This window comes from Heterocephalus glaber, unplaced genomic scaffold (genome assembly GCF_053883595.1).
Source record: "Heterocephalus glaber isolate CG9 unplaced genomic scaffold, H.glaber_assembly_v1.0 deba00001719, whole genome shotgun sequence".
Classification (NCBI taxonomy): domain Eukaryota; kingdom Metazoa; phylum Chordata; class Mammalia; order Rodentia; family Bathyergidae; genus Heterocephalus; species Heterocephalus glaber.
In genome coordinates this window covers 8,799,949-8,825,608 of record NW_028258432.1, presented here as the reverse complement: position 1 = coordinate 8,825,608, position 25,660 = coordinate 8,799,949, and the positions used below count along the sequence as shown (strand labels likewise).

General features: G+C 40.6%; 1 protein-coding gene across 5 annotated transcripts in view; it reads left to right on the top strand.

Moving 5' to 3' along the window:
• Flt3 (fms related receptor tyrosine kinase 3) overlaps positions 1 to 25,115 on the top strand; it is a 110,366-nt gene extending 85,251 nt beyond the window's left edge. For all 5 annotated transcript variants that reach the window (XM_004854805.4, XM_004854804.4, XM_087199384.1 and 2 more), the window contains 9 exons: positions 7,424 to 7,534; positions 8,864 to 9,017; positions 11,348 to 11,430; positions 11,721 to 11,848; positions 18,861 to 18,983; positions 20,772 to 20,883; positions 21,221 to 21,320; positions 21,774 to 21,879; positions 24,553 to 25,115. In XM_004854805.4, coding sequence (XP_004854862.1) covers positions 7,424 to 7,534; positions 8,864 to 9,017; positions 11,348 to 11,430; positions 11,721 to 11,848; positions 18,861 to 18,983; positions 20,772 to 20,883; positions 21,221 to 21,320; positions 21,774 to 21,879; positions 24,553 to 24,675 — 1,040 coding nt within the window. In that variant the 3' untranslated portion in view covers positions 24,676 to 25,115. The remainder of the gene's footprint in view (positions 1 to 7,423; positions 7,535 to 8,863; positions 9,018 to 11,347; positions 11,431 to 11,720; positions 11,849 to 18,860; positions 18,984 to 20,771; positions 20,884 to 21,220; positions 21,321 to 21,773; positions 21,880 to 24,552) is intronic.
• The last annotated feature ends 545 nt before the right edge of the window (positions 25,116 to 25,660 follow it).

Here is a 25,660-nt window from a genome sequence, read left to right as displayed (position 1 = left end):
CAGGTGGCGGCACCACTGAGCTAAATCCCTGGTCCTCTTCTTTCTTGATCTTTGCACGTCTGTCATTTCAGTCTACAAACTTCTCCACTCCCAGCCCTCACTGTGAATTCACCTGGCTACCTCTTATTTTTCTCCAGGTCTCAGTTTAGACATCAGAGGTCCCTTTCCCCACCCCTGCAAGGCTATGTTAGGTGTCCTTCTTTTTTTTATTAAATTCTTTTATTGGTACATTTTAGTTATACAACACCTTTACATTTCTCATTGGGAATTGTACCTTTACATGATGCATCTTGGTTCTTATTTTTTCCCCGTTCCTAGCCCTCCCTTCACGCCCTCCACCCTTCCCTATTTATAAAGACTTTATTTCCATTTTTTCCATTTCTCATCATTTTTCCTTTCCCTTCTTTCCTTTTCCCTGCCCCTCCCATTACCCCTACCCCTTTGGACCTTTTCTTCCTATTTTGCATTATCGATTATTCATTCTAATCATTGGTACATTTTAGGTATACAATATAATGACATTCATCATTGGAAATCTGCACCTTTACATAGTCTCTCTTGGTTCTTATTTTTCACCCTTCCCCTGCCTTCCCTTCAACCCCTCTATTCCTCCCTATTTACAAAGATTTTATTCCTAGTTTTCGGTGTTCTCATATTAATCCCATTCCCTTCTATCCTTTCCCCTAGCCCTCCCACTTCCTTCCCCTTTGCCCCTTTTCTTCCTATTTCACATTACCTATTATACACTTAGTCCTTATTTACACTTTCAGTTTCTCACACCAGAGAAACTATTCAGTATTTGTACATGTATGTCCTATTTATTTCACTTAAGAGTATGGCCTCAATGTGCATCCACTTAGCTATAAATGTCTCTAATTTCTCATTTTTTATGGCTGAGTAGTACTCCATTTTATAAAAAAACCACATTTTCTTTATCCAGTCTCCAGTTGATGGGCATTTGGGCTGTTTCCAAGTTTTAGCTGTTACAAACTGTGCTGCTATGAACATGGGTGCACAAATATCACTGTGGTATGATTCTTTTAATTCTTTGGGGAAGATCTCCAGCAGTGGAATAGCAGGGTCAAATGGGACTTCCAGTCCTAGTTCTTTGAGGTATCTCCATACTGATTTCCACAGTGCTTGCACCAGGCTACACTCCGACCAACAGTGGAGCAGGGTTCCTCTTTCCCCACAGCCCCACCAGCATTTGTTATTGGTTGATTTCATGATAGCAGCCATTCTTTCTGGAGTGAAGTGGAATCTCAGCATTGTTTTCATTTGCATCTGTCGAATGACCAGTGATGTTGAAATTTTTTCATGTATTTATTTGCTATTTCTACTTCTTTGTCTGAGAAATGTCTGTTCATTTCAGGTGCCCATTTTTGAATTGAGTCTTTAAATTTGGGAGGTCTGATCTTTTCAAGTTCTTTATAGATTTGAGATAGTAGACCTTTGTCTGAGGAAGAGCAGGTGAAGATTTTTTCCCACATTATGGGTTGTCTCTTCACACTGCTGGTGGTTTCTCTTGCTGTGCAGAAGCCTTTTAATAGGAAGAGATCCCCCTTGTTGATTGTTTGGGCTAGTTCACGGGCAACTGAGGTTTTGTTCATAAAATCTTTTCCTACACTGATGTTTTCAAGGGTTCTACCTAACCTCTGTTCCAACTGGTTCAGAGTTTCTATTTTAGTATTTAGATCTTTAATCCATTTTGATTTTAGTTTAGTGCATGGTGAGAGATATAGGTCTAGTTTTAATCTTTGGCAAGTTGAAGCCCAATTTTTCCAGCACCATTTATTAAAGAGGCTATCTTTCCTCCAGTGAGGGTGTTTGGCTCCTTTATCGAAGATGAGATGGCTGAGTGTGTCTGGCATTGTTTCTGCATCTTGTAATCTGTTCCACTGGTCCTCAGGTCTGTTTCTTTGTCAGTACCATGCTGTTTTTATCACAGTAGCTTTGTAGTATAGTTTAAGGTTGGGGATTATGATAACCCCTGCCATGTCTCTGTTACTTAGAATTGCTTTTGCTGTTCTGGGTCTCTTCTTGTTCCAAATGAATTTTTTGATTGTTTTCTCAAGGTCCATGAAATATGCTGCTGGGATCTCAATTGGAATTGCATTAAATCTATAGAGCAGTTTTGGAAGTATGGCCATTTTCACTATATTAATCCTTCCTACCCAGGAACAGGGGATGTCTGTCCATTTTCTGATATCATCTTCAATCTCTCTTTTCAGAATGCCATAGTTTTCAGACAAGAGGTTTTTGATTTCTTTTGTTAGGTTGATTCCTAGGTATGTCAGTTTTTTGGATGCTATTGTGAAAGGAATTATTTGCCCTATTTCTCTCTCAGTGAGGGTAGAGGAAAGCTTTTGATTTTTGTGTGTTGACCTTGTAACCAGCTACTTGACTGAATTTGGTTATTAAGTCTAGAAGACTTTTGGTGGAGTTCTTGGGGTCTTCTATATAGAGTATCATGTCATCTGCAAATAATGACAATTTGACTTCTTCATTTCCTATCTTTATTCCTTTTATTTCTTTCTCTTGTCTAATTGCCGTGGCTAATGTTTCCAGAACTATATTGAACAAGAGTGGTGATAGTGGACATCCTTGTCTTGTTCCTGATTTTAATGTGAAGGATTTCAGTTTTGACCATTTAGTATGATATTGGCTGTTGGTTTTTCATAGATGGCTTCTATCAGTTTGAGGTAGAGACCATCTATTCCAATTTTTTGTATGGTTTTTATAAATGCATGTTGGATTTTGTCAAATGCTTTTTCTGCGTCTATGGCGATAATCATAGGTTTTTGTCCTCAGCTCTTTTGATATAGTGTATTATATTGATTTGCGGATATTGAACCATCCCTGCATCCCTGGGATGAATCCCACTTGATCAGGGTGTATGATCTTCTTGATGATCTTCTGCATTCTGTTTGCCATTATCTTATTAAGGATTTTTGCATCTATGTTCATTAGTGAGATTGGCCTATAGTTCTCCTTTTCGGTTGGGTCTTTCTCTGCTTTGGGGATCAAGGTGATGCTTGCTTCCGGGAATGAATTTGGGAGTATTGCTTCCCTTTCAGTTTCATTGAAGAGTTGAAACAGTAGTGGCAGCAGTTCCTCTCTCAATGTCTTGTAGAATTCAGCAGTGAAGCCATCAGGGCCCAGGCTTTTCTTAGTTGATAAGTTTTTAATTACATTTTCAATTTCATTGGTTGATATTGGATTGTTCAGAATTTTTAGGTCTTCTTCGTTCAACTTTGGTAATTCATATGTATCTAGGAATCTATCCATTTCTTCTGTGTAGTCCATCTTACTGGCGTATAGGTTCTGGAAGTAGGTATTGATGATCCTCTGGATTTCTGCTGGGTCTGTTGTCATTTCACCCTTTTCATTCCTAATTGCATGGATTTGGGCCTTTTCTTTCCTTTTTCTGACAAGGTTGGCTAAGGGTTTATCAATTTTGTTGATTCTTTCGAAGAACCAACTCTTGGCTTCATTGATTTTTTTGTATCATTCTCTTAGTCTCCATTGCATTGATTTCTCCTCTGATCTTTATAATTTCCTCCCTTGTATGAGCTCTGGGGTTGTCCTGTTCTTCTTCTTCTAGAAGCTTGAGGTGCAGCATCAGGTTGTTTAATTGGGCTCGTTCTGTTTTCCTAATATGCATATTCACTGCTATGAATTTCCCTGGTAAGACTGCTTTCATTGTGTCCCATATATTCTGATATGTTTTATTGTCATTGTCATTTAATTGAAGGAACTGTCTGATTTCTTCTTTAATTTCCTCTGTGACCCATTGGTTATTCAGAAGTGTGTTGTTCAATTTCCATGTGTTTATGAAATTTTTTGAGTTTCTTCTGCTATGGATCTCCAATTTCATCGCACTATGGTCTGATAATATACAGGGGATAACTTCAGTTCCTTTGCACTTACTTAAACATGTTCTATGTGTGAGTATGTGGTCTATTTTGGAGAATGACCCATGTGCAGCTGAGAAGAATGTGTATTCTGATTTTGTGGGGTGGAAGACTCTGTAAACATCTGTTAAGTTCATTTGTTCAGGAGTTCGATTGAGTTCTTGTACTTCATTACTTATTTTTTGTCTAGTTGATCTATCTATTTGTGACAGTGGGGTGTTGAGGTCCCCCACTACAATTGTATTAGTGCATATATGACTTTTCATGTCCATTAGTATTTGTTTTATATAGTTGGGCACAGTAGTGTTTGGTGCATAGATATTTATGATTGTCATCTCTTCCTCTTGGATTCTTCCCTTTACAAGGATGTAGTGTCCTTCTTCGTCTCTCTTAATCAGTGTTGGTTTGAAATCTACTTGATCTGCAAAGAGGATAGCTACTTCTGCTTTTTTTTCGGGTTCCTTTGGCATGGAGTATTGTTTTCCACCCTTTAACTTTCAGTCTGTGAGTTTCCTTTTGAATTAAGTGTGTTTCTTGTATGCAGCATATTGTTGGATTTTGCTTCTTGACCCATTCTGCCAGTCTGTTTCTTTTGATTGGTGAATTGAGACCATTAACATTGATGGTTATAACTGAAACATTGACTTGTCATTGCCATGACTTTTTCTTTTTGTTGGGTTCTCCCCCTTTACATTTAATTTCTTGTCATGCCAGATGGGTTCATTCTGCTTTGCTTCCTGGGGTTGTGATCCTCAATGTCTGTTCCTAGGATATTGTGTAAAATTCTTTGGAGTGCTGGTTTGGTATTCACGAAGTTAGTTGTCCTTCTTGCATGACCCCGTAGCACCCTACATTCATTTGCCACATTTTATTTATAGTACTACAGTCATCCCTTGAATTGCTCCCAGGACCCTGTCTGAAGATAGCAAAACTCCAGATGCTCAGTTCCCTTCTGTTTTTTTTTTTTTCTTTTTCTTTCCTTTTTTTTTTGTTGTTGGTACTGGGGATCAAACTCAGGGCCTCATGCTTGCCAGGCAGGCGCTGTGTCACTGAGCTACATTCCTGGCCCCTTCAGTTCCCTTTTGTAAAATGATAGTCTTTGCATAGAGCCAACACACATCATTTTGTACATTTCAAATCACCTCCAATAATTAATGCAATGTAAATGCTATGTAAGTAGTTGTTATACTGTATTGTTTGGGTAGTAATGACAAGGAAGAAAAAGTCTGTGTAAGTTCAGTACAGATGCAATTTTTCCCAAATAATATAATCTGTGTTCACAGTTGCAGAACTCACTGTATAGAGCACTGGCTGTATATTATAATGGCTTGTTTACTTGTCTCCCTTTTCCAGGATACTCTAAGCTCCAGGAAGACGGGGCTATATCTTGGTTATATTTCATTCCTTGACATATTGCACAGCAGGCACTCAGTAGATACTTGTTGAATGAATGCATGAATGAGTGAAAAGGGTAATGGTATATGAAATCACTCTGAAAAAATTAATCATGGCATGAAATATAAGCTATTACTTTGTTCCCAAGGATCAGCATATGGACAGTTTAAAGTCACAAGTCCCTTTCCAGTCACAATCACCTTCAGAAGCAACTGAAGGTGTGATGTGCTGGTGGGTGTTGAGGCTCACAGAAAAGGATCCAAATCCAAAGCCAAGATCTTGGAGACAAGAAATACCCCTCAGTATTCACTCAAGACAAAGTAGGTGATATCAGCACTCTGAAAGGCCACCATAAAGGCTAGGATGTCTTCCAAATATCTGGACCTGAAAATTTAATTGAATCATCATTGAATATAAAACAAATTACTATTTCTGTAACTTTGGGGTGGGTGGCTGGAAGTTGGAGTAAAGAGTCCAAAGACCCTGTCCTTGCCCTGGGCTGTACCTGGGGCAGGGTGCCCTGACCAGCCACACAACAGCGTCATCATCAGTTATAGACGGTGAGAACTTGATTCGTAGGAATTGTCCTCTTTGGCTTCCTCTTTGGAGTTATCAACAAATGGAAGGTTCTAGACATGAGACACACAGGCTGGAGCCAAGCACCCTTCCTGACACACCTATCTTGACTTTCTTTGACTTGAATCCTTGGAGAGACTGAATGAATGAATGAAATATGTTTCTCCTTTCAGTATATCTGTTAACCTCTGCTATGGAGGAAAATCATGTGTTATTATTATCTTGTTTGTTTTTTACTTTTAAAAATTATTTTTTATTTTCTATGCACTAATTTATGGTACAAAAATATTTGATATTAAATGTTCCTATAAGCAAATAATTTGTACTGCAGATGGTTTTTATTTTCCTGACATCCCCATTGTACAACTCTAATCACTAAATTCTTCCTCATCACTGAAGTACGTGCTCTTCTTTATCCTTGGGCACCATGAATCCTCTGGGTTGAGGGGTCCCCTGCACTGGGTTTCCATTTGTTCTGTTCTTCAGTCTTGGCTTGCTGGGCTGAGATGGCTTGGCTGAGACTGTTGAGAGCAGGGTCTTCTTTGTCTTCACATTCTGCTACATCCTCAATTTTTTCTGGTTCAGCAATCTTCTCCTCCTCCTCCTCCTCCTCCTCCTCCTCCTCCTCCTCCTCCTCCTCCTCCTCCTCTCCCCCCCCCCTCCTCCCCCTCCCCCCTCCTCCCCCCGCTCTTCTCAGAGCATACTTTTCACACAGGCATAACTTAAGTGTCCGCTTTCCCTACATTCCTAACACTTCCATTTATCAAAGTAGTTTCACCTTCAGATGAATTCAGCTGCTTTCCCATTGTCAATAGCAATGCCTGCCTTTATCACTGTACCAAACAACTGTTTCTTGGTTATGGCTCTGGTGCAGTTTTGTGCAGAGTCTTTATCGAAAAATAATATAAATGCAACCCCTTTACTCTTCCTCGTATCTTTGTCTTTCATTACAGTAACCTTCACAACTTTGCCATTCTTGGGAAATATCTGGTATAAGTGGTTGTCAGGGAGAAGGACAAGTGGGTCACATACACAATCCTTTTACTTGGAGCTAAGCTACCATTCATTTCTTCAGGGAGGGCAACCCCCGCACAGCTGGGGCTCAACCCCAACTTTTCTCGCCCCTTAAAGTGCCCTGGGCATCCCATGCCAGGGTGTGGGGGGTAGGGGGGAGTGGGAGGAAAGGAATCGGTGCAGAAACCCAAGGGTCACAGCAGTGGAGGGGCCCTGTGCAGCTCCCTGTTATCTTACTGGTTTTGAGAGCCAACTCTAAGGATTTTTATATTGGTCAGTAGAGGAGGTCCTAGTAGAAAGGCATAGTAGATTCAACATTGGTACCAGTCTTTGAAATTCTGTCTTAAAACACAGGGTATTATTATTTTAAATTCATGCATTATTTTTTATATCTATGTCTCTCTTTATAATTTTGATAAGTAATACAAGTCAGATCTGACCTGGGGAAATTTTTAATTTATTAAACAAAATGAAATTTCTATTTTACTTGAGTTTGACATTTCTTTACACTCCTCCATTGACAGAAAAAGCAGACAGTTCTGAAAGAGAAGCACTCATGTCCGAGCTCAAAATGCTGACTCACCTGGGGCATCATGAGAATATAGTGAACCTGCTGGGGGCGTGCACACTGTCAGGTAACCAGCTGCCACCAGTACAAACCATTTCAGCCTAAAGACAGGAGACATTTGTTCCCGTTTTTACTCTCTTTTCTCAGTCCCACGTGGGGCCTCAATTCAAGTGAAGTTAGACATAGAACACTGCATAAATCAAATGGATCAATATTACTCATTCCATTGGGATATATTACATAATTATAACCTGCTTAAAAACATAAATGATCCTGCAAGTATGTTTTGTGATATCTGAGCTTCTCTTCTGCTTGAATAAATTCAATGATGAAAATAATTATAGAGTCTGGCCAATGCCCCCATCAGGCTGCTTTCACACAAGTCATAGCCAAGGTGGGATTTCAAACTATCTTCCCAGAATCCTCTGGGGAATCCTCTCTGATTCTTTCATATCCTCCTAGAAATATCCAAACTGAGTGTTCAAGGATCATTCTTTCTGGAACAGCAGGGCTGGAGCTGGGACTAAAAGAACAGAGAAAAGAGAAAAATGGATCTAAGAGATGATTGAGAATATATTTCTCCCTCCTCAGGCAAACAAGAAATCAAGTATGTTAGTCAGCTTTCCTTCACTGTGACCAAATACCTGAGATAATCAACTTAAAAGGAGGAAATGTTTATTTTGGCTCATAGTGTCAGAGGTTTCAGTCCATGGTCACTTGACTCTGTTGTTTTGGGCCTGTGTCAACATAGTACCATAGTAGAAATCATGGTGGAAGAGGCCTGTTCACTTTATGTAGGTTAGGAAGACAGAGAGACAGAGAGAGAGACAGAGAGAGACAGAGAGAGAGAGGGAGGGAGGGAGGCAGAGATAGAGTAGAGATAGAGAAAGAAGTAGAAACAGAAACAGACACAGAGAAGCTGGGGTTTCAATATCCCCTTCAAGGCATACTCCCACCAAAGACCTAACTTCATCCAATGAGGTCCTACTTCTTAAAATTTCCACCACCTTCCAATAGCACCACTAGCTGAGGACCAAGCCTCTAACACATGGGCTTTTGGAGGATATTCCAGATTCAAACTATAGTACCAAGTGTTCACAATGCAGATAGCATGTGATTCCCAGTTGGAGACTGGAGAATTCTGGATGCCAGCAGCATTGGGGAAGCCGTGTGTACAAGGGCCCAAAAGAAAGGTGAGAGGTACTGATTTCCAAAAAAGTTGGAGCAAAAAGCTGAAATTGGATTTAAAGAATAAGAAGAGCTAGACTATGCTCAAAGTTGGGGGAGAACTAAGCTCTCATTGAGTGTGTTGACCACAATGAGGATTTCTGAAAAAAAAAAAAAAAAAAGCAATGTAGGATTTGCATACCTATAATGAAAACTGTCACTATTTCAGGGCCAATTTACTTGATTTTTGAATATTGTTGTTATGGTGACCTTCTCAACTATCTAAGAAATAAAAGAGAAAAATTTCACAGAACGTGGACAGAGATTTTCAAAGAGCACAATTTCAGTTTTTACCCCACTTTCCAATCACATCCAAATTCCAGGTAAGTGTCTGGGTAAGGTTTCATCATTATACATCACAGGACATAGCCAAAGTGTGATTGCTAAATCCCCACTGCCCCATTGGGCAGTTTCAAAAGGCATTTTATGGTCTGTGGATCTAAGACCCAGAAAAGTCACTGATCTTTGCTATAGGGTAGCCCCCCATTATCTGTTTTGCTTAATATGGTTTTATTTACCTTTGGTCACCTGCATTCCAAACTATTAAATGCAAAGCTCAGAAGTTTTAAATAGCTTTTATGAGAGTATATTTTATAATTGTTCTATTTTATTTTTAATTGTTAGTAATAATTAATGCTGAGGGTCTTGGATCATATCTCCCATGGATAAGGGGTCTCTACTGTAGTTTCTCTGTTGATTTAGAGCAATGAGACCTTTCCTTTTCCTTCAGGACAGGTACTAGATCTGAGCCAGTCTTTCTCTACCTTTTCCTAAATCACACCCTGGATACATATTTGATTTTGGGAAAAGTTCATTACTCAATCTTTCAGGCCTCCTGCTTGCCACATAGGGATTGGTGGAAGACTTTTCCCAAAATCCCTGACATATTCATAGAAAGTAGCTCATGTCCTGGGACTGTTGCACAAAAGTGTTCTGAACTCATAATCTGAATTTTAAAATATCGGGATGGATTCATTGGCATGTGATGAGAATACAGTGATCACTTTGTCTCTGTGCTTTCCATGGGGGTCCTGAGTAATATGGAGTCCTAGTGGGACCTTTTGTTTCAGCGAACATAAATGAAAGTGTTAGGGGTCTGGTGGCAGGCTTGAAATCTCTGGCTAATGACCTGACCATTATGGCTTTCTAGCACCTTTCTCTGAACAGATCTACCGGCATGCTATGAAAATGCTTCCTCTCTCCAGAGTGCATTCCTGAATCCCCACATGGTGAACACTCTCCTTTACTCCAAAGGCAGACTTATTGTCAGGGACTTCAATGTTTTCTGGGGCCCTCTTGGGAAGAGTTTGAGACGCCTGGGGCCAGGGATTTAGCTCAGTGGTTCCGCCGCCTGCCTTGCAAGCGGAAGGTCCCGAGTTCAATCCCTGGTACAAAAAAAAAAAAAAGTTTGAGATGCCAGCTTTGTTTTCTAAGAATATAAGTATCAGTGGAGGACTTTGTCCTACAAGCTCTTACAGATCCAGTCTACTATGGCTGTAGGCCCCAGGCAGGTCCCTGGGCATGTCTGTAGTAGGCACTTGACCTTACCTGAGCATACCTGTCACACCAGTTCTCCATTTTAGCCCTGTTTCTCAGTTCACATTCTTGAACTGAAAAAATTCTATGTTTTTTGTATATGTGCTGCCAAAGTGAGCACAAAAAAAATTCTATGTTTTTTGCATACCTTTTTTTCCCCAGTGTTGGGGATTGAACCTAGGGCCTGGCACACGCTAGGCACATGCTCTGCCACTGAGCCACACCCTCAGCCTGCCTTGCATATTCTAGAACAGAAAATCAGTCTATCTTAATGAGTCAGGTATGCATGACCAGCACTCTGGTCAATAATTAGCTTCTTTGATTCATTCTGATCACTGGGGTATTAAATATGCTGAAGTAATTCATTTTGGAATATTTGTGATCAGAGAACATTAAGCCATTTTCCAAAGATATGAAAATTGTAAAGTAGGATAAACTCATACATTGGAATAAATTGATACATAATGTGTTTATAATTGGCACAAAACTCAGGATTTTTATATGATACTCCTTAAAAGAATCTTTCATTATGACTATTTATTATTATTACTATATGTGGAAAGGCAGTGAACTTCACAAAAAGCAAACTCATAAAGATGTAGCTCAGTGGTAGAGCACACACTCAGCATGCTTGAGGCCTTGGGTTCCAGTCCCAGCACAAAAAAAACCCAGAAAGCAAAAAACCAAAAATGAATGGTAAAACAGTTCATGTCTTTCTCAAAGATCTGTATCACACCAGCTTTTAAGGGGAGAATGGGTTGAATTTAGAAAATAAAGCATGAGATGTGATTATTAGTCCCACTCCTTTTTAGCTTTGTAGTGTAGCAAATCATATTCATCTCCTCATGCCTAATTTCCCCTTCATAAAGTGGAACCTTAACACTCAGCTTATAGATGACAAAGCTTGTGTGATCACTCTTACCCTGCTCAGACCACCAAGCCCAGTGATACAGATGTCCTTACTGTACAGAAAAAAATTGACAAGTTGACTGTGTGCTTTTAATGTAAAAGCCCATTTGTAACTGGAATCCATTTCTCTGATGAGTTATATTTTTAAATAAAATGTCTACCCAGAAGGAGAATGTAAACAATGAAAAAACAAATTTCTCTTTAACAGCATGCCTGGTTCAAGAGAAGTTCAAATACACCAGGACTCGGATCAGATCTCAGGGTTCAATGGGAATTCAACTCATTCTGAAGGTAATAGTTTATTCTAATTAGTAGCACTCTGAAATGGATACAAGAGTTTTGTGTTAGCTATTTTTTACAAAGCACAATGGCAGAAACAATTTTTTCTATGCTAATGTCAATGATAGGCTTTCTATATATATATATTTGGTCTCCTGAGTCTAGAGCAGCTCAGTCCAAACCAACCACCACCTATAAATTTTATTTAAGACAACTCATCTAACTTTAATGGCCTTCCCATGGAGATTTAGTAAGGCAACTTCTTAGCATTTTGGCAAAAGTGAGGACTGACTATTTTACAGATGAAGTTGAATATGAAAACCAAAAGCGGCTGGAAGAAGAAGAGGACTTGAATGTGCTTACATTTGAAGATCTTCTTTGCTTTGCATATCAAGTTGCCAAAGGGATGGAATTTCTGGAATTTAAGTCGGTAAGCTCCTTTCAAAGGGAAAAAAAACCTAACAAAAAATAAATAAGATAATTATGAAAAAAGAGATGTGCTTAATTTTAATTATGAAAGGATGTGCTTGTATTTTTTTCTTATTTTAACATGTCTTCATTAATGTCCTTTGTTTTTCCCCCTCTTCACTGTTGAAGTCATTTAGACTGTTACCCTTGACATCACCTAGAATATTACCCCAGCCCTTTGCTATTTACAGTACAAAGGCCTACCACCCCCTTTTAGAAAATGGCTAGCATAGCCTTCCTAGGTTCTCTGAAGTCCCCTGGAAATTCCAGGGCAAAAGGTCAAGATAGGGAGTCTGGTAAATCCTCTACTGAAGATGAAATGCAGTGTTGTCAGTCCCTCCTGGGATTATGGGGTTTTAGGGTCCTGGAGTCTCCTTCTGCAGGTGGTGTTACTGGGTTTTGGGGTGCTGGAGTCTCTTTCTGGAGGTGGTTTCTAGGCTCTTTCTGTCCTGAGCAAAGAATTGGTGAAGACAACCACAAATGATAGCAAAGTTTTATTAAAGGTAGGAAAAGAAACAGGTTTGCCGAGTGAGATTGGGCCAAATAAAAGTAGGAAAAGAAGAAGCACACCCTACAGCATGAGGGTGGGCCATCCACACAAGAGAGAATACAATGGCAAAAACTAAATGTGGAGTATTGTTTTTGTATCATCCACTCCTCAGGCTAATGTCAGGTCTAGGCCATCCTATTAAAAAGCAGCTCACCTTCTCACAAGAAGTCCTTTCTAGGGCTTTGGGAACTGCTCTGCACATGTGTTCTGGGATTTTGTAATTAATGTCATACCGGGCCAGGGATTTAGTTTAGTGGTGCCACCACCTGCCTCACAAACACAAGGTCCTGAGTTCGATCCCGGGTACCAAAAGCAAATACAAAAAAATCAGGCCATACCTACTCCCAGCCAGCTTTGCCATGCCCTAATCACCTGTCTCATTATTCCCCTGAGAGACACATATTCCCATAATTCTTTATGGGGGTGCTGAAGGAGTGAAGTTTTCTGTCTTCAATAGCCTCTTCTGGCTGGAAGAGGCTATAGACCCTACCTACTGGGAGTATGTGCTTTCCAACTATGTTGAGTGTTGTAGCTCACTGGCTGGGTTGAAGAAAAAAACCTGTCAGAAGACAATGTGGAAATAACTAAAGATGATGAGTTAATGACTAAAGTAACTTTACTACAGTGGTACTTGGTTCACGAACTTGATTCTCTCCATGATTCTAGTTGCAAATTGAACTGGATGAGAACCAAATTAAATTTCCCCATAAGGTCAACATTGAACCTAACCATTGAATTTGATTTAGTTCTCATCCAATTCAGTTTGCGACCAGAATCATGGAAAGAATCAAGTTCATGAACCAAGGTACCACTATATTATGTTGGGGATAAGGAACCGAAATATGAAGATCAGGTTAGATTTCCACACTTCTTGTGGAGGACAAAGTATGGCAAAGAGGGAGGGTCGATAAATTATCAAGAACCTGAGAGCCATAGCCTTAGCAACTCACATAATGGATCTAATTAAAACTGGGAGCCTCCGTACAGGTGCCCATTTAAGCTTTGGTGAGTTAGGGTCATTGGTGACTCTACTTACGTGCAACTGGAGAAATACTAGGGTCTTGCTTTCCGAAGAGGAGCCTCAGGTCTTCCAGAGGTTCTCAGGAATAGCTTTCTTCTTAGTCCAGTGAAAATTCTTGTAACTACTTCCCATCTACAATCTTTATAGCTTGTCACTGCATCCCTTGAGGAAGGATCAGAATGGTTCCTTAGGAACTGGGAATAAGGCTAGGGCCTTGAGGTGCTGTATGGCTGCCCTTTTTGTCTCCCTATTAGCCTTTTGATTTTCCAAGGAGACTTTAAACATGTCTCTTTGGGATCCCTTACAATGCATGACCAAAACCTGCTTGGAAAGATGAACTGCATCTAGGATTTGTAGAATTTCCTGCTTGTGCTTTATAGATGTTGCTTTTCAGTTAGCAAGTTCCTTCTTTCCAGACTGGGCTTAGTAGCAAAGTTAGTGGAATCTGTGGGGCATGGTTCATGAGATTTCCCCTCCCTCATCTTGGGGCCTATAGTGGGAGACAACTAGGTCTTGAGTCCTTAAGATGGCATCCCATGTAGAAGGAGGAGGCCCAGTGAGCCCTCAAAGTATCCCATGTGAGACTCAGGTATTCACTAGACATTCCTCTCTGTCCTAAGTGCCAGCATCTTTCATAGAAGCATAGAAGAAAAGCTCTAATGAGGGCTTTTTGTCTCCTTACTGGAGCCCACTGACTTCTTAGGGAGAGGGCTTTGAGCTACTTGATGGCTCTACCTAGTCCTTTGAAATTCCCAGGAGATCAGGGTGAAGTCTTTCACCACCGAGACTCCCTTAGCCACATTGAGTCACTTGTAGACTACTTACGCAGGGTGGAGCCACTTGAGAAACAATATCTCTTCCATTTACTCTGATAGTAAAAACTTTGGTACTTTGTTTAAGGTAGTAGAGACGGAAACCTTTTCTGAGGAAAAAAAAAACAACCCTAAAAATCCTAAGAATGACTCATAGTCACTTGAATTAAACTTTACTGTCTGGTTTTTTTTCTGCTCAGGCTGCCAGACATATGTTTCTAAATTACCTACATTTTGTTAGATGAAACAAGGAAGTGATCTAGCCTAATTGAAAAGAAAAGAGAGGGCCGAGGATTTAGCTCAGTGGTTCCAGCATGTGCCTCGGAAGCACAAGGTCCCAAGTTTGATCCCAGGTACCAAAAAAAAAGAACAGAAAGAACAATAAAATCAAAATAAAGATAAAAAACAGAAAAAAAAACAAAAGAAAAAAGAGAAGAAGCCCACATTTATCTAAAATCAGAGCTTAGCTCCTATCTACCAGGGTGAGATTCTCTGGTGACCACGGTGACCATAGCAGGACCCATGTGGGTCACCCAAACAGGCAGCCAGTCACATGACCAGACAAAATGGCAACCTTAATTAAGATAGCACCCCAAGAAAGAAACACCCATCTAGGGGCCTAAAGCACAGATGAGACTTTGAACACAAAAAAGGAGGAAACTGGGGTAGGCGACTACTCAGGAAGGCTACCAAGTTACCAACAGCAATTTTTTCCCCTAAAGAGTGAGAAAGCTAAGCAAAGTATCACAGAGAACAGAAACATGAGGATGAAACAGGCTACCTGGCTACCCAACTTGTATCCACAGAGTGACTGCAAATGAGAAAAAGAAAGAAAATGGGAGATAACCTTGAGGTGGACCTGTAAGTCTTTTACCAGCTGAGAGAAAAAAACACAGCATTTTAGAGAGAAATAAAAAAAAAAAAAAAAAAAAAAAAAAAAAGGGCCCAACTACCTGCTCTCCTGGCTGGCTAGCCAAATATGTTACCAGATTTTAGGGTGCTGGAGTTTCCTTCTAGAGGTGCTTTCTAGGTTCTTTCTGTCCTGAGCAGAGAATTGGTCAAGACAACCACAAACAGTAGCAAAGTTGTGTTAGAGGTAGGAAAAGAAGCAGGCTGTGCAGAGTGAGTTGGGGCCGAGTAAAAGTAGGAGAAGAAGTACACCCTGCAGCCTAAGGGCAGACCACCGTGGACGTGAGAACCCTGGCAAAAGCTTAGTGTGGCTTGTCCTTTTCGTATCGTCCACTCCTCGGGCTGATGTCAGGTCTAGGCCATCTTATCAAAAACCAGCTCAAGTTCTCACAAGAAGGCCTATGTGCAGGGCTTTGGGAACTGCTCTGCACATGTGTCCTGAGATTTTGTAACTAATAGGTCACGCCTACTTCCCCAGCCAACTTTGCCATGCCCTAATCTCATGTCTTACTGGGACAATTGTTCAGGTTGTGCACAGAACATTCGATTCAGGAGGTGAGAGGAAGCCAAACTTCAGCATGCTCTGCTTGCTGAGCTTGCCACCTTGAGCATCTGTCTAACTTGAAGTGTTGTGCTGTGGGCTCATGGCAGCCCTGCTTTCCACTTCTTCCTCAGTTGCTAATCCTAGATCCATCAGGGTGGTGACAGCAAGGCCACAGAACCTGCCCCAAACCATAGTCTCTCTCCTCCTTGGCATTCTTCTGGCATTGCACTTCAGCACTGCTCTTCTGTGCCATTTCACATCAGATGATTGGAGCTTAAACACTTTCTTCATAGGAGAGAGAGAAGTGGGAGATGTAGACAACTTTAGAGAGGTAGAAAATGATTCTGAGAGGGAATGAATGGGGTGGGCTGTAGTGGTACAGAGAATTGCGTAGCAGGCAAGAGGCCTGGGTTCAACCTCCAGCATGGTAAATAAACAAACAAACTGACAGTGATCTGGGACAAAGGTCTTCTGGCAGCAGGTGTGATGTTTGATTTCACTCTCTTCCTCTGTGAGGTGACTTTAATCTTCCTTGGTTAATGACATTTTAGTAAGAAGCTTTATTAGAGGCAGTCGTGTTCCTCATTGGCAGATCTGGTCATCAGGGGGATAGGGAACTGCAGAGAAAAGCTTCATCCAGAATCTGATGATTCCCAAGTGCCTAATTTAAAATAGCGTGCAGGGGCACCATATTTAGGGGTGACATCCTTGACCTCCTTCACCTTCCATTACCTTTTCTTTATTTCCAGATTTTGTTCTCTTTTATCTTTTTGTCTCTTTTGTCTTCTATTCCTCTCCTTCTCTGCTTCTTTCTCCTCTCTTTCATCTGCAGTACATTCTTTTCTTCACTTCCCTACCTGTTGTTTGGATTTCCCTTTCCTGAAGCTTCTCGCCCACCTCATTCTTTGCTGATGGTTCAGCTCCACCCAGACAGAAGTGGTTCCACGAGTATCTTTACAGATGTTGGAGGCAGCCACCTAGATCTCCCAGCCAAGTTTGCTGCCCATAGTTAAGTAAATGCAGACAATCCCCACCCTCAATGGCCCCATTTAAGATTTTATGATGATGTGAAAGCCATACACCTTCAGTAGAAACAGTCGTACTTGGAGTTTTGAATTTGATCTGTCCCTGGGCTAGTGATGTACAGTCTGCTCCTTCTCTCCATGCTGGGCAGTGGCAGCATCCACAGCTGCAAGTTACCCCCATGGTCACAAGGAGACACACTTGGTGCAGCACAGGGTCCTGCTGCTAGTCTAGGATGTCCAATGGACTACTTGTATGCAATGCGTTTTTCACTTACAGTATTTTCAACTTACAGTGGTTCTATTGGGATACAACCCCGTTGTGAGTTAAGGAGCACTAGTATTCAAACTACTCACAATGGGTGATCAAGGCACTGTTTTTCATTTTCTTCCTCTAGACTTGTAATAACACGAACTTTTGAAGAATATCCAATTTCTTAGACCTTCACCCCTTCTGTCTTACTATAGGCCTTCTCTAGATCTTTTTTTTCCATGCTAGGGCTTCATACATGCCAGGTAAGTGCTCTACTACTGAGCTATACCCCTAATTCTGGCTTTCCCCTGTGAATCATGCATACCACTTGCTTGCCTTCCCTCCTTACTACTTCTCAGGTTGCCCCCCGTCTCCTCCATGGGCTCTTTGACATCATCACACATTTGCTGAGCAGTTCCTACATGCTGACACTATGCTGGGCATGGGAGACACAAGCTGTGATGATATGGCTCCTTGGCCCAAAGATCACGTGTTTGGTAGGGGAGAAAGAGACAACCCGACGTACAAATCAAAGATGACAGTATCGTGTGATAAATACTGTGACTGTAGTGAATTCTGGGAACCCGGGAGAGAGACATACACATCAGACCTGGTGGGGAGAGGGGAGACAGAACAGAAAAAGTGTTCATGCAAGAGTTCATGCTTGGACTAGAGGAGGTTTTGAAGGGAACAAAATACCAACAGGGAACATGGGAAAGGGTAAGGAACCTGGAATTAGGAGGATGATTTTTGAGTAAAGGTAATGACTCAGATATTTTGATTGTGGCTGATGGAGTCAAGTTTAGTGTAGTAGATGCAGTACTTGGCTACTCCTCTCTGAAATGCAAGAGAAGTGTTTGGGTTGGAAATAGAGATGTGGATGATGGTAGCTGCACCCCTGGACTTGGATGAAATGGATTGGTGGAGGACGTGGAAGGAGAGGATGGATTTCTGGGAAGGAGAATGGGCTTATCCTGGGGCCCTGGAGGAAACATTTGGAACTTCCAAAAGGAAGAAAGCAGTAGAGATACAGAATTTGCAGGGAAGAAGCCAAAGAGGGATGGCTGGCCAGTCTTACCAGAGACCAGAGAGAACTCAGATCAAATTGGGACGGGATGGATGCCAGGCTGGTGGGTGGGGCCTTAGCCAAAGCAGTTGAAGCAGCAGGTGGGAGGGGAAAACAGGCTGCATGGTAGTAAAAAGGGCAAAACCCAAGCAGATGGTACTCAAAACACTGATTTTGGGATTGGGGAGAGATAGAGGAATCATGGCACCAGCATTTCAATTTTTATGGGTTTTGCTTTTGTTTTTTAAAGATTGAAGAGAGCCCTGTGGACCTCTGTAACTAGCACTCTGTTCCTTTGAAAAGTTTCCTGCGAAGAGTTAATTTGTCTGCTCTTGGATTAATATCATAACATCACTCAGTTCAGAGATTCCTAATTCCGCTTAAGGAAACCTCCCCAAAGTCACGTTTGGTTGTTTCCTGAATGGTTTCTTTGACATTACCCCCATTTTATTCCTAATGTCATTTCTCACCAAGAAAAGAGCTTACCTATATTCTTCCTCCCTACCCTGAGAGCACTGGCAGATTAACCTCAGAAATCCCTGGGGGGCGGGGGGGAGGTCCTCAGCCAGCACCGCCCCCCCCCCCATATCGCTTACAGCAAGCTCTTCTTTCTGAGAACCCATCCTCCCTGGCCACAATAGCCTGGGAATGGCTCCCAGGTTTGCTCCATTTGTTACACATCCATCTTGACTACTGCTCATACTATGTTGTCTGTAATTCTCCTGAGCTAGAAGACAGATCGCACTTTATGATAGAATGTACTGTGGTAAATAACACTCCAATTTCATTCTTTCTAGTGTGTTCACAGAGACCTGGCAGCCAGGAATGTGCTGGTCACCCACGGCAAGGTGGTGAAGATCTGTGACTTTGGCCTGGCTCGAGATATCCTGAGTGATTCCAACTACGTTGTCAGGGGCAATGTGAGGCTGCTATTCCTTCCGTGTTTTCGTGTTGCTAGTTTCTCTTTTGTCATTATTATAGTAAACGTCTGCACTCACGGTAATGCATTTTTGATTTATGGAAACATAAAGAAAACCCTCATAGCAGTTTGCTTCCTTATGTTTAAAACACTTTTCTACAGCTTCAGGGAATAATACATCTATGATAAAAGTTGAGTGAAATAGCCACACATCTATCCTTGGGACATCTGGTCAGAATAGATCCATTAGGGACTTTTGAGTGCAATTTTCACTTTAAAAAACAAAAATCTCATTACCTGAAGTTATTTCAGTTTCCTTAGCTACAAAGTGACTGTTGAGTGATGTTTCCAATTATGAGAAAAAGGTCATGGTTACAATAAAGTATTTTTCAAAGTGTACAACACATAAATTAAATATTAAGTATAAAATTTAAAGGACATATTACTTAAATAGAAATTAAGAAATATTTGTCATACTGTTACTGTTAATACAAGGAAATCCAAAACACCACTGAATCTTACTACTAAAAACACACTAAAGACAGGTGTGCTATTTACAATCAAAACTAGAAATACTAGATTAATTTTGTATTTGAAAGAGTGGTTTTTAAGAATTAGAACACCTGGGTTAAAACCCCTATTCCATTCCTTTTTGGTTATTCATTTTTGGAATTTCTCTCTGCATCATTGTCTTTGTGAAATAATGGCCACTGATACTGATCACATCCTTACTAAGTGCTAAGTGTTCTTCTGGGTGCTTCACCTACATTAATTCATTTATTCCTCAAAGTATCCTCTTTGTGGATATGGAGACTGAGTCACACAAAAGTAACTTTGCATGGTTACACAGCACATGGATTTCAACATGAATATGCTAAACCCTAAATCTGTGCCTAACCTCCTTGGGACTGTGTTTCCCGCACTTCCTCTACAGATTTGTGTGAAAAAAAACACGAAAGAGTAAAACCAACGCAAAAAGTGCCTGTTCTGGGTAAATGTCTAATAGATGTGAAAAATAAAATTAAATGGTATTCAAACAATCATCTTAGTTGATTTAAAATCTGCTCATCAGTTACTATAGCTGAAGTCATAAATCTGCTAGATGCTCCTACATAGATGAGCAGTTTCTACCCTCCAGGCTGGCTGTCTCTTATGTGGCAAGATGAATTCTACTTGGAACCACAAGTAATTCTTTAATGAATTAAATGGACCAGACTAGCCTGCTCTCCCATTTGTATAGGATTTAAGTGATGGTTTCTTTTTTGGGCTTTGATTTTATTTGGCAGATTAAACATGTGCCATGAAGGGCTCCCTAACCTATGACAAAAACAAATGAATTCACAATACTCTGCCCCAAGATATAGGTCACCCTGTGCCTTGATTCAAATTGAGGCTGTCCTCATTCAAAACCCACCTTCCATGCTGCTGGAAGTTATTAAAGCCACAGAAGCCAGCCTGCTTGCTATCACTTCTGGAAGTGATGACATAATTCCCCTCTCCATGTTCTCGAGGATGGCATTTCCATTAACCTTCTTCTGAGAAATGCTGTAACAAAAGATGCCACTCGTTTGCTTGAACTCAAGCCTTTGTTCAAGATGAGTTTAAAAGAAGAGTGTGTGTGTGTGTGTGTGTGTGTGTGTGTGTGTGTGTTACTATTATTGAATGGTAGCTTGAAAGTGAAAGAATTGGCCTTAGGAAGAGAATACATTTTATCATTTAATGAAAGAAAAGAAGCCATGGATGTGCATGTGGAAAATTCACTTTTGGCTCTCCTCTTGGGTGTATGCAGGCACGTCTGCCTGTGAAATGGATGGCCCCAGAGAGCTTATTTGAAGGGATCTACACAATCAAGAGTGATGTCTGGTCCTATGGAATACTACTCTGGGAGATATTCTCACTGGGTATGTTGGGCACTTTGCTGGCTTCTTGGGTTCTGGGTTTTGTGCATTCTGTTCCCTCTGTATTCCATCCCCCTCTCCCTTGCCTCCTAAGTACAAAATGCCACCTCCAGTGTCGCCACACCTCCCAGTCTTGCTTCTATCACAGCATGTGCCACTTGATGTGTTAGTTCCCCTAAGTCAGTTTTCCCTGCTGATCCATAACCTGTCTGGGAAGACTTGTGACTTCTTTATCTAGTTGTAGAACCAGCTGCAGGCTGTGTCTGGCAAGTTCTCAAGTGAACAAATAAACTGACAAAGAAATCGATGAATAGCCACATTGGTTTTATGTTTTTCTCAGGTGTGAATCCTTACCCTGGCATTCCGGTCGATGCTAACTTCTATAAACTCATTCAGAGTGGATTTAAAATGGATCAGCCATTTTATGCTACAGAAGAAATGTAAGTTCAAATTAGACTATAGATTGGTTGCAATCAGACATTTACAGCCTGTCTACTTCAAAATGCATGAAAAAAGGTAAAATAAATATAAAAAAAAGAATCAGATGATTCTTCTTTAAACAACAGAGAAAAATCTCCCTTTATGTTTTAGAGATCCTGAAGTAAACTAAACCTTGCCTATCATCAGAAGCACCTAATTTTTGGTTTCGATTCCTTTGCTAGAAGGATCCAGGAGGATTAGACCACATCTTCTACATCATATTTCTTTAAATGAATCCCTATCCATCATCTAATTTCTCCTTTCTGAGTACAAAATCTAGTAGAGTTCTTGCTACAAGACAAACATGCCATAATTAGCTCTACACAATAAAGAGTATGGTGTTCTATGGGAAATTGGACCATTTTATTTCATTCTGCTTTCCTCAGCTTGGTCTTGTGTTGTCACTTTTGTAGATACTTTGTAATGCAGTCCTGCTGGGCCTTTGACTCCAGGAAACGGCCGTCCTTCCCTAATCTTACTTCTTCTTTAGGATGTCAGCTGGCAGATGCAGAAGAAGCGGTATGTAACAGCTGGTTCTTGATAAGCCATGACCATAAAGGAAATTGGTAATTTACAACACTTGTGTTAACTTCCTAAGAGCCAGATGTACCAAGTTGTCTTTCTCACCACACTTTGTCTAGGTTGCCCTTTGAAAGCTGTATTGGGCGAGGTGTATATTGACAGGTGTTTTTAGAAAAATAATACCTTTCCTGAAGATTTCAGCCAATTGCTTAATAAATTAATAGCTTTAAGGTCCAGTGCAGAGGATTAAAAGACAACATAAAATTTAATCCCTCCAGAAGACACTATCCTTTTCTAACTCAGCATGAAGCATTCATGTGGAATAATGCTGCCCGATCGTGTAATATAGTAGAATCCAAAGAGCACTGGCCTGGCATTGTCAGAGCTGAATACAAGCTCTACTGTTCTGCCTCCTACCAGCCCTGTCCATTATGGCAAATCATATTACCTTGCCCTGCCTCAGTTTCCTCCCTTTAAAATGGGTTTCCAAGCTAGATATCATGTGAGCTTTGGGGACTTGAAATTACTTTGCTAACTCATCCTCCATCAGCAACCCCCTAGTGAAAAGAGCCATTCCTACATGATATAAACAAAGGCTGGAACCTTCAGCTTCGAATACCCAGGTTCAAATCTGAAGTTACTTAGTCTTTTTTGGGGGGAGGGTGGAGGCCCATTGGACTCTGTCTCAGTTTCCTTGTGTGAAATATGAGATTAACAAATCTTAATTCATGACAAACAAACAAAAAAATAACTGACCTTACCTCTATGCCCAAGATGATTCTCCATGGATATATATGAGTGGTTGCGTAGAATCTACTTCTGCTTCATCAAGGACTAGGCAAGGAAAATGACTTTCAGAGAACCAGGCAAATGGGGATAGAAATAGAGAAAATGTAGGTTATGACAGTTAGATCCAACCTCAACAGCAAAAGGATTAGATCAGGGAATCATTGAATAACATGCTCAAATGTTATTTAATGAATGGTGACCCAGTGAAGGCTTTTGGATTGGGCTGAGGTGGTAGCTCAGTGGTAGAGCTCTTGCTTAGTGTGTATGAGGCCCTGGATTCCAGCCCCAGAGTCTATATACAGAAGACTTTTAGGATGAATGATCACACCTCAGTCTTCAGACCCAGATCAATTATTCAGTCCTCTGCAAAGCCTCCCAGCTTCCCATGTCAGATTTCAGTTGCCTTCTGAACTCTCAGCACTTCACATAGAATATAACCTTATATGGGACTCATGTCATATTCTATGCTGATTTGGCTTTATGGGTCTCTTTTTAATCACCACTTGACCACCACAGAACAGCATGGATGCTCTTCTGCTCATCTGTATGTTGCATGATGTAGTGCTGGCCCCACATTTATTAAATAAATCCATGACGGTCATTGTGAAAATAGATTAGAAACCACATCTCCATGGCACTGTCCTGCTGCTAGCTTCATGGTTGGCACAGAGAAGGTGCTGAGCAAACACTTCTGGAAAGAAGTAAAGAAGGGAGGGAGGGAAAGAAGTGTACAAGCATTTTTGGAAAAGCAAGGCAAAAGATGGAACATAAGGACAGCAGTTGAGAGGTGACTGTGACAACAGAAATAGGCAATGATAAAGGGATAGACTGGGGCAGCTTCAGGGGAGATGATGGGAGGAGGTGACGAAGATATCACAATCCAACAAAGTAGAGAAAAACAAAAAGCAAAAAGAATTCATGGAGATTGGAAAACATAAGAGCCAGGCATGGCGGTTTGTGCCTATAGTCTTAGCACTTGGGAGGCTGAGCCAGCCTGGGTCTATAATGAGACCCTCTCTTAAACAGAATCAAAAAAAGAAACATAAATGACAAGAACTGGTAAACCCACTGAACAAAGAGAATTTCAGCATAAATAGAATTGTTATCATACAGGACACATTCATTAACCTCAAGGCAATGAAATGAAAACTCAGGGCCAGGGATTTAGCTCAGCGTTGCCGCCTGCCTTGCAAACACAAGGTCCCGAGTTTGACCCCTGGTGCCAAAAGAAAAGAAAAGAAAAGAAAATTGAACAGCAGCAATGCAAAACATATACCTAGATTCATATACCAAGAATTTTAAAGCATGCTTCTTACAGAAGTATTTGGTTAAGAAGCAGGAGGAGGAGAGAAAATAAATAAAAATGGACATGGCCTGTTAAACATTGTGAAAGTTAATCAGAAAAAAAAAAGTAAAGCCATTTTTAGTTTGGAAAAAAACTTCAAAAGCCATAAAACTCCCAGGAAAAGCTCAGCCGTCAGTCCCCTGTATTAATTGCATAATGTGCAGATTTCTCTTGTGGCCTTTCTCTTTTATGGTTTTTCTACATGGGTCTGGAATTTCTAGAGTAACACTTTATATCTAAGGGTAGATTTTGTCTTTAAGAATAGACACAATAATGATGCTTGAGGCTCTGGGTTCAACCCCACAGATACAAAAATAATGAAATAAAATACTGGACTTTGATTTGTTTCTCTACAAATGTAAGGACTAAGATTGCTTTGTCTCATAATATGTAGAATATTTTCTGAAACCCATGCATAGTAAACGTAATGATCTATATGAGACAGTCATTTTATTTAAATAGTTTGCCACATAGGCACATAGCGTGTAAGTCTCAATCAAATGATAATTAGTGTTCTGTCTCTTTCCCACTTTTAGATGTATCAGAATGTGGATTGCAGTATTTCAGAACGTCCTTCCATATACCAAAACAGGCGACCCTTTGGCAGAGAGATGGGTTCAGAGCTGCTCTCCTCACAGGCTCAGGTTGAAGATTCATAGAAAAGCAAATTAGTCTCAAGGACTTCATCACACATGGCAGACCCTAAACAGGCTGTAGATTACTAAAACAAGACTAATTCCATCATTAAAAGAAAATATATTATCAACTGCTACTTCGCTGGACTTTTGTCTAGAAGCTGTCTGCAATTAGTCTTATTTTCAAAGGGACTTTCGTAAAATCGGATCTTCTCATGCACAAGGTGGGAAGAGCCAATAATTAGCTTTATTGGTGTCCCTACCTGTATCCAAAGGCCTTCTCAGGCTGGCTTGAGGGAAGAGTGTACCTTAAATATGGTCTAATCTTGTAAATACATAAAACAAAAGCATTTTGCTAAGAAGCTAATATGATTTTTTTAAATCTATGTTTTAAAATAATATGTAACTTTTTCAGCCACTTAGTGATATATTTTATGGATGGAAATAAACTTTCTACACAGAAATGTTTATTTTTGAATCGTATATATGGATGGGACATTTAGAGCATGAACTAGCTGAAATCATGGGCAATGCTTTGTATATATATGTTTTTTGTAGAAAATACCTCATTTTTGCATTAGATTCTTTTTTTTTTAAGTACTTGGGTTTGAGCCCAGGGGCACTCTACCACTGAGTTACACCCCCCAGCCCTTTCAATTTGTAAATGTATTCATTGATTATGGTACTAGTGATTGAACCCAGGGGCTTTGTGCCGAGTTACATCCCCAACTCTTTTCTTTTTCTTTATTTTTTATTTACTTCATTTTGAGACGGGGTCTTGCTGAGCCACTGAGTTGCCCAGATTGGGCTCAGATTTGTGATCCTTTCTGTTTCAGCCTTCCAGAGTTTATAGGCATGGGTCACATGCCTGGCTGGCTTTGTATTTTCATTTCTTTATTTTTGTTGCCCAGATTGGCCTCAAACTTGTAATCTTCCTGCCTTTGCATCCCCAGTACCCAGGATTACAGGTGTGTACCACAGTGTCCAGCTTCATCATGTTCTTAAAAGC